This window comes from Microcebus murinus, chromosome 18, assembly GCF_040939455.1.
Source record: "Microcebus murinus isolate Inina chromosome 18, M.murinus_Inina_mat1.0, whole genome shotgun sequence".
Lineage (NCBI taxonomy): Eukaryota > Metazoa > Chordata > Mammalia > Primates > Cheirogaleidae > Microcebus > Microcebus murinus.
In genome coordinates this window covers 28,124,999-28,133,805 of record NC_134121.1, presented here as the reverse complement: position 1 = coordinate 28,133,805, position 8,807 = coordinate 28,124,999, and the positions used below count along the sequence as shown (strand labels likewise).

Here is an 8,807-nt window from a genome sequence, read left to right as displayed (position 1 = left end):
GTATAAGCTTTTTAAGTAATGGGTTACCTCATCTGGATTTTCACTAGTGATCCGAGCAGCAATAACATGGCCCCTTGGGCAAGGAACATGAGCAGAATTTTCAAAATCAATGGGAGTGTCACCCCAGGGGGATACCCCATACATCATACGGATATCTTTGATTCTATATAGAGGGATCCCCATGGCAATCTGAAAGGTAATAAAACACACATCACTCATTTTCCATAGTTACTTTCCTTATAGTGTGGAGGCTATCATATTACCTAAAAGATCTTTCATTTTTGGAGCCACTACCTGAAACATTACATCTTTATATTCTGTATTATATAATCATCAACTTTAAGTTGCTTGAAATAGAATATATCATTACAGATAAGTTGCTAGAACATTCACCACTCCTAAGAAAGTCCTTAAATTCAGCTGGGCCCAGTGGCCCCTACCTGTAATTCCAGCTACACAGGAGGCTGGGGTGAGAGGATTGCTTAAGGTCAAGAATTCAAGGCCACCTAGGTTATAGCAAGACCCCATCTCTAAAAAAAAAAAAAAATTTTTTTTTCAGAAGTCCACAAATTCCTAGTGTAATAGACTTGAGTTTCCCTCTATTGTCATTTCTCCATCAAGGAATGGGAATGAGAATATCCAAGGGAAGAGTAAATGTTTGTAGCTATCCAAGGAAAGACAGCTAAAAAGTCTTAATTATGTCATAATTATCATCTCCATCCCTGCAAACCACTGGAGGCCATGAATACATCTTTAATCTTTCATGGAAATGCAGCAGAGGTGCTCCCAATGTGGGCAAAGAATATGTTAGATAAAAATAATACCAAACCTTATCATTAGTTATTACTGCTTCCCATAATATTTGTTTCCTGAGCTGAGAGAAGACAATAATATTGACAGCAAGCACTTTACAAATTATAAAAATAAATGTGTGCTTCACACAATCTTGATGGGAATAACTTGAACCACCACTCTGATGCAGAATTACTTCAATAAAGAACACTAGTAAAAATGAGTAGGGGATAATTACAAAGTTGTGAAGTTTATTATCAATATAATTAAATAATTGAATAAAATGTATTATTTTAAAAGTTTATTTCTAAAATATGACAGCTTATATCAGATATGTCTGGCTAGAAAAATAATATTCTTATGTTTGTACTACATCAGGAAAAACCAACCCACACATACAGCCCAAGAGAAATGAACATTAGGTGAGACTCAGATAGGAGGCGCTTTTCTCTTATCAGATACTGGTTAAACAAGTCTTTCAGGCATCCCTTCTCCTTCAGCCTAGATCAGGATGACTCACCTGGAGTTGTGCTGCAGGGAGATTGACATCAGCCACCATCTCTGTACAAGGGTGCTCCACCTGTAGCCGAGGATTCAATTCTAGAAAGTAGAAGCTGCCATCCTGGCTGTACAGGTATTCCACAGTCCCAGCACTCACATAACCAACCATTTTGGCAAGTTTCACAGCACACTCAAAGAAGAAAGACAGGTAAACATAAGTTTCTCACAGTGTCCAACTATTGGACTACTACAACCTCTCCCTGACTTAACTATTCAGTGTTTATAAGAGCCACCAAAGGCTTTTAGACACATTGGAGCAAATGCCACACTTTCAGATTATTACACAATATCCCTGGATGTGATGAAAAACTCAATGAAAAGCTGGAAGAAAACAAGAGTGTTTTTCACTTTGCATCACAAGCAACTCCACCTCATCAGACAAAAGTGCATGCAGGCAAAAAAAAAACCAAAAAAAAAAACAACGGTAGACTCCTCATTGTCCCTTAGTTTCCAATATTCTCAGTATACTCTTCTTCCTGGAAACATAGCTATCTAGCTGGAGACTAGATTTTCCAACTTCTCTTATAGCTAGTGACTATGTTTTCACAAACAGGATATCAGCATTGGTGAGTGACATGCATAATCCCTATGTCATATTTTGAAAAGGAAATTGTTTATCCTTTATTGCTGGCTTTTCCCCTTCTTATGCACTGGAACATGGTAATGATGGTACAAGCCAGTTTTAACCACGCAGATGAGAACGTACTAAGAATGGGAAAACAAAACAGAAACAACTGAATCCCAAGATGGCCGCATGGGATAGAAATGTCCTATCAGCTCTGAAAAGCTCACCTCAGATTACGATGGGAAAGAAAAATAAACTATTTTATTTGAGTCACCATGTTTTTTGGATCTTTTTACAATAGCAGCTTAACGCGTATCCTAATCAACAGAAATTATTAACTGCAGGTAGAATGCTGCTGTTTAAAAAAATATGTGATGCCAGTTTAGCAAAAGGGTAATAGGTAGCAAAGAAACAGATACTACAGGTTGGAAAGCTGGTGGTCTTCTTGCTATGGCATAACACAACGGTAAACTGTTTCCTACAATAACTTGGAACACTGATCACACACCAACTAAGCTTTAAGAAAAATGGTTTGAAAGGATCAGAATGTTGAAAAAACCAACTACTTTTGTACCCCCAAAAAACAGAAAGTTAGATTCCTACCCTGAAGCAAGCCAGCATCAAAGATCAGATTAAGGGTGCTGCTTTAGTTTCAGCTGGCCTCAAGGTAGCTAACACTAAATTGAGGAGAAAGAGATGGACTAAGCATAGAAGCCAATAAATAAAAGTTTCTATACCTAGAAGAAATCTTTGGGTATGGTTAATCTGAGGTTAAAGTGAGGTTAGATTGGAAGGAAATAGCCCAGAAGCTTATTAAGTTTTCAAAGGAATTAATTGTATTTATAAACAAACAACAAGCCTGGCCTTCAAATGCCGGTGACTGATGATTAGAGTAGTATTTGTACCCCCAATCCTGCATCAACAGGAAGTGGGCTGTGAAAGTTCTACCAAAGGCGGCATATTCGACACAGCCCAACTCACAGAGAAAACTGAATAAGAAAGAACTTCCCATAATACAAAGTTAGGTATCTTGAAGAATAATGGACAAGGGATTTACTCTCAAGTAGCAGAACAAGAGGCAGCCAGAAGGTCTAATAGAGGTATTACTCTACCATACAGCAGGGAGTCATTACAATTCCTGCCCGGAAGGATTTGCTAACTGCTATGGACCAATGATTGCTATATATTTTTCCTTGTTCCAAATGGTAGTTATCCTGCTCCTATTCCACCACTATATATTGGGTGTACAGCGGTAGAGTAAAGGGGAAGGAATGACAAGGAGTAGATAACTAGTATTTTAGGCTACTGGCTGGTGAAAAGCCACATGTACATCCAGGAGAGAAGAATGTACATCACCTGGAGATCTTAAAATCACCTAGAAATCTAAAATTTCTAACTGTAGTAACTAGCAGAAACTGGATAGGACTTCAGACTGTCTTCCTTGGGGAAAGGATAAGTAAAGGAGCAGGAAAAAGGATGTGTAAGGATAATGAGTAGCCAGAAGAACAAAGGCACAAGTTGTTAAAAGCACTCCAGCAACTTTACTCTACTTTCTCGTTTTAGGAATAAAGTCTCCTAAATTCCAGTTTAGCACATGGTCACCAAGTTAGTGACTACAATTTCTAACATTCTTGGCAATAGGTATGACTGAGTAACTGAATTTTGTCCAATGGAATGTGAGAAGTGACACATGTCACTTCTAAATCATGTTTTTATATGCTTGCCCTCCATGTCCTTTCTCTCCCCCTCCCACAGGCTACAACGTGAACATAATCTTATGAGTTAGCATCATCATGAAGATGATGACACTGTCCAAGGGCAAAGGTCGACATTTTAGGTAAAGAGCCAGATGGTAATTATTTAACTTTGTGAGCTATAGAGTCTCTGTCACAACTATTTAACTCTGCCATTGTAGCAATAAAGCAGCCATAGATAATATATCAATAGATAAATATAATTGCATTCTAATACAATTTTATTTAACAAAAACAAGCAGCATGTGAGCAATAAACCTGGATCTCTAGCACCAGCTCATCGCCGAATGAGATGAGGGGATGAAGGGAAATAGACTTATATGATGGGAAGGGAAATAGAAGGAAATAGAAGAAATGAAGGGAAATAGACTATGATGGAGGGAAATAGACTTATACCTCATTTAACCACTATTGGAATAAGTTTATTCCTCATTTAACCAGTATTGGAATAAGTTTATTCTAAGATTTACACGCAAAAAGAAAAAAAAGAAAGAAAATTTTTATAATTATAAAATTTTAAAAAAATTTTAATTATTAAAAAAAACAAAACAAACAAAAAACACTATTGAAGACATCTTTTTTTTTTTTCTTTTTTTTTATGTAGCAAAAGCAACCTTAATATTGGAGACATCTTTATTAAAGCAGTTCAAGAGTGTATCCTAGGCTGGGCGTGGTGGCTCACGCCTGTAATCCTAGCACTCTGGGAGGCCGAGGCGGGTGGATTGCTCAAGGTCAGGAGTTCGAAGCCAGCCTGAGCAAGGGCAAGACCCCGTCTCTACTAAAAAAAAATAGAAAGAAATTAATTGGATAACTAAAAATATATAGAAAAAATTAGCCAGGCATGGTAGCACATGCCTATAGTCCCAGCTACTTGGGAGGTTAAGGCAGAAGGATTGCTTGAGCCCAGGAGTTTGAGGTTGCTGTGAGCTAGGCTGACAGCCACAGCACTCTAGCCAGGGCAACAGAGTGAGACTCTGTCAAAAAAAAAAAAAAGTGTATCCTAATACACAGATACCCCATAGGAAATAAACTTCCATTACAATCTTATAATTAGCTTGTTTGGAATTGAAAAGAAAGAAGAGATGGAAAATATATCTCCAATAAGATGAAGACGGATTATGATTCAAGAAAAGTCTATGTTCAGACCCCTAAACTACAACTATTTCCAAGGCACCCTTCTTGACCCTGAGAAATTACTTTCTATAGGAAAATACAGACTAGGTGTACTTTAAAGATCATTAAAAGACTTTTCAAAAAGATAATGGATTTGATTAAAAATCCCAAACGTTTCTCTCCTTTATCCCTAACTCAAAATAGTACACTGATTTTTAAAAAAGTGTTAACTATTTTTAGAGCTTGAAATGTTCCTAGACAATTTTCCTAAAGGGAGAGCAGCAGGATATTTTTTTCTTCTAGTAAAGGGATATAATCTTTATCAATTATTCAGAATCATTGCTTCAAATTCCACTATTCTCAGATTGGTACATGAACTGAATGAAAAGTGTTCTGTATAAGAAAACAGAAATTAAGACTTTTAATATACATACCTGTTCCATATGTTCAAATACTGCTGGAGTAGCAATAGCAGCAGGTGCCTCTTCAATAATCTTCTGATGCCTGCGCTGTACAGAGCAGTCACGACCAAACAGAGAGATGGCATTGCCATACTGATCTGCTAGGATCTGCACCTCCAGATGACGAGATTGTTTGGCTAGTCTCATCACAAATATAGGAGACCCAGGGACTTCAGCTTGAACCTGTTTTAGAAAAGGAAATAAGACAAATTCCTCAGTGGTAAATATTTTTTCTATCATGATAATAAGCTGTTTTGATTTCAATAAGCAGATGTCTAGAAATGTCATGGACCATGTTAATCAGTAAGAATATAAAAATGAATAAAACATAGCCCATGTCCTCATCTTTAATATCTTTAAGATGTTGCATTCTTAGTTATATAACCAATATTACTCAATGAATATGAAAACATATAAACAACCAGTGTGTTACAGGGTAAACAACAAAATATTTGAAAACACAACATACATACACACAAATCCCACAACTGAGCAAAATATTGCCATCCGCTTTGTACAGCCAAATGTACAACTTGCACCAGACTAGATGCGTTCCTGGTCCATATTACATCATGTATAACACTGTTGCAGTCAAAGGACTTTCATCTTCAGTTTTAAAGAATATTGTCACTGAGTACAGAATCCCACACTGGTAATTTATTTTTTTCAGCACTTCAAAATATCCCAACATTTTCTGGCTTTCACTGTTTTTACTGAGATGTCAACTGTTATTCTTATTTTTACTCCCTTGAAAGTAATCTTTTTTTCTCCAGCTGCTTTAAGATTTTCCTCTATTTTAGTGAAGTGGCAGATTTACTCTGATAAGCTTAGCTGTCGTTTTCTTTATATTTGTGCTGCATAAGGCTCATAGTGCTTTTTGAATCTGTGTTTGGTATCTTTTATGAAGTTAAGGAAATTCTTAGCCATTATCTCTTCATATATGGCTTCTGCTCCATCATTTCTGCAAATATTGCTTCTGCATTTCTTCAAATATAGCTTCTGCTCCATTCTTTCTCTTCTCGTCTGAGACTTAAAGTACATGATGTTGGATCATTTCACTGTACTCCATGTGTCTTTTATTATGCTCTGTATCTTTTTTGCTCTGTTTTTTTCTGGTTTGCTATATAACAAGTCACCTCAAAATTGAGTGGCTTGCTTAGAACATCAACCTTTTATTTGCTCACGATGCTGTGCTCATCTGGGTAGTTCTTCTCCAGGTCTTACATATACGTGCATATCATCATCTGGTGGCTTGAGAGGGGCCGAATGGTTTTACTCACATGTCTGGTGATTTGTGCTGACTGTTGGCTGGTAAGTCTAGGGAGCCTCAACTGAATAGCTCATTTCTACTGCATGTAGTCTCTCATCCTCCAGTAGGCTACACCAGGCTTCATTAGTGCAGTTTTCCAACCAAGTGAGGGCAGAATCTGTAAGGTCTAGGCTCTTGAGGTCTAGGCTCTAGAACTTACACATTACTTTGGCCACATTCTAATGGTGTAAGCAAGCCACAAGGCCAGCTAAGATTCGAGGGTTGGGGAAATAGATGCCACCTCTGAATGGGAGGAACAGCGAAGTCACATTACATACAGGAATGGGAGGAGTTATTGTGGCCATCTCTGCAAACAACCTACTATGGTCTACCCTCTGGCCACAATAATTCACGTACCTCCCACATGCAAAATAGACTCACCCCCTCCCAAGACCCCCAAAGTTTCATCCAATCATGGCATCAGGCTTGACGTCCATTTTCTCATGAGTCATGTCCAGATGAAAATGTGCTTCTTTGGGTACAGCTCCTCAGTTACAGTTTCTCTTGATCCAAAGACCTGGGAACTAAAAAAACAAGTTATCTGCCCCAACACTCCCAGCATTTAATGAGATTGGGGGAGGATAACCAAAAAGAAACTCCTGTTCAAAGAGGGGGAGATGGGAAGGAAGATGGGAGGTACATAGCAGTCACTGGTCCCTGACGATTCTGAAATCCAAATAGGAACATGTTGTCAGGTTCCTTTACTCCAGGGGCAGGGAATGTTTTTTTTAATTAGGGTCTAGTTCTGCTCCCTAGGGTCTAGCTGGTCCCTAATACATGGTCACTTCTGCTCTTAGCTCTGCCCTCTTGGTTCCAGACTCTACTCTCTGAGAAATCTTTTCATTAGAAATAACTGATGTTTTATAGCTGAATATCTTTCTTAGCCTACTTCCTGCCCATAAAAAGTAGAAGGTCCAGAGGTCTCTTTTCATTTTGAACAGTTTCTGGCCCTTTGGTACATTCATCAACACGAGTCTCTTGACAACTCTGTGGGTTTCCTATGAATCATACTGAGGTTTAGTGCTTATCCCAAAAGCCACATCCATAAATCTCTCAATACTTTGAGCATGACAGATTACTGCAGGACAATACCCTTAAGATTCTTAAGAAGCACATTTTCCTAGCTGAGGGGTTAATCTATCACATATTGCCTTAAATATTTCTGAGGTCTTAAAGTCACAGGCACTTTGGACTTGGTCTTTACTCTGAGACATTCTTACTTTGCAAATGTTTCGCCAGCTGGAGAGACTGGGAATGAGAAACAGTTCTATTTTCAAACCTAAGAAGTTCTGGGTACTTTATATTTCCACTAAATTATGCTTGCCAACAAAACACCTTCTGCAGCTTATGTTTCTTTTATAGTTTCTTAGCATAAGCAACTAGAAACATTCAACCTTATAATACTTCAAAAGTACTAGAGATCTGCTTAACCAGATCCATGACTCCATTAGATACATTCTCTCTCTTCCAAGTTACTTCAGAGAACATTTTGCTAATTGTTCCATCATTAAAGAACATGGGCTATCTTTTTTCCAGACTCTAATGACAATTACATCACTACTTTTCCAGCCTCCACTAACAGTTTGTTCTTCATTCCTCTAGACTTCATTAACATACTCCTCACCATTTTTCCAGCCCCCAGCTATAATCCAGTTTCAAAGCCAATACCACATGTTTTACTTTTTCTGTTATGGCAGTATCATACCTTTAGGTATCAATTTCTGTGTCAATTATCCAATGATATATAACAAACTACCAAAAACTTAGTGACTTGGGCAGCAACCATTTTATTTTATTTGCTCATGAGTCTGTGCATCAGCATTTGAACTGGGCTCAGTTGGGCAGCTCTGCTGGTCTTGCCTGGAATAGCTCATGCAGCTGTAGTCATCTAGCTGCTTGATCAGGGCTGGATGGTCTAATATGGTCGCACTTACATCTCTCAACTGTGGTGCTATCAGCTAGTATGAGTATGAGGCCTTACCTGGGACCACTCATTCTGCTTCATGTGACCTCTCTTTCTCCCACAGGCTAGAATAGACTCTTCACATGGGAGTCTGAGGTCTCTTTCCAAGAGGACAAGGGCAGAAACTACAAAACCACTGTGGTTTAGGCTTTAAAAGTTATACACCATTTCTGCCACATTGCAATGGCCAAAACAAGTCATAAGGCCAGCTAAAGTTCAAGGGGTGGGGAAAAGGACTCTACCTCTGATAGGAGGAGCTGCAAAATCATACTGTACTGGTACATGGAGA

General features: G+C 38.3%; 1 protein-coding gene across 11 annotated transcripts in view; it reads right to left on the bottom strand.

Moving 5' to 3' along the window:
- The window catches only part of ACACA (acetyl-CoA carboxylase alpha), a 292,538-nt gene that overhangs the window by 165,878 nt on the left and 117,853 nt on the right, over positions 1-8,807 (bottom strand). For all 11 annotated transcript variants that reach the window (XM_075994382.1, XM_075994384.1, XM_075994383.1 and 8 more), the window contains 3 exons: positions 5,220-5,429; positions 1,313-1,483; positions 28-189 (listed from right to left, as the gene is read on the bottom strand). In XM_075994382.1, the coding sequence (XP_075850497.1) occupies positions 28-189; positions 1,313-1,483; positions 5,220-5,429 (543 nt within the window). The remainder of the gene's footprint in view (positions 1-27; positions 190-1,312; positions 1,484-5,219; positions 5,430-8,807) is intronic.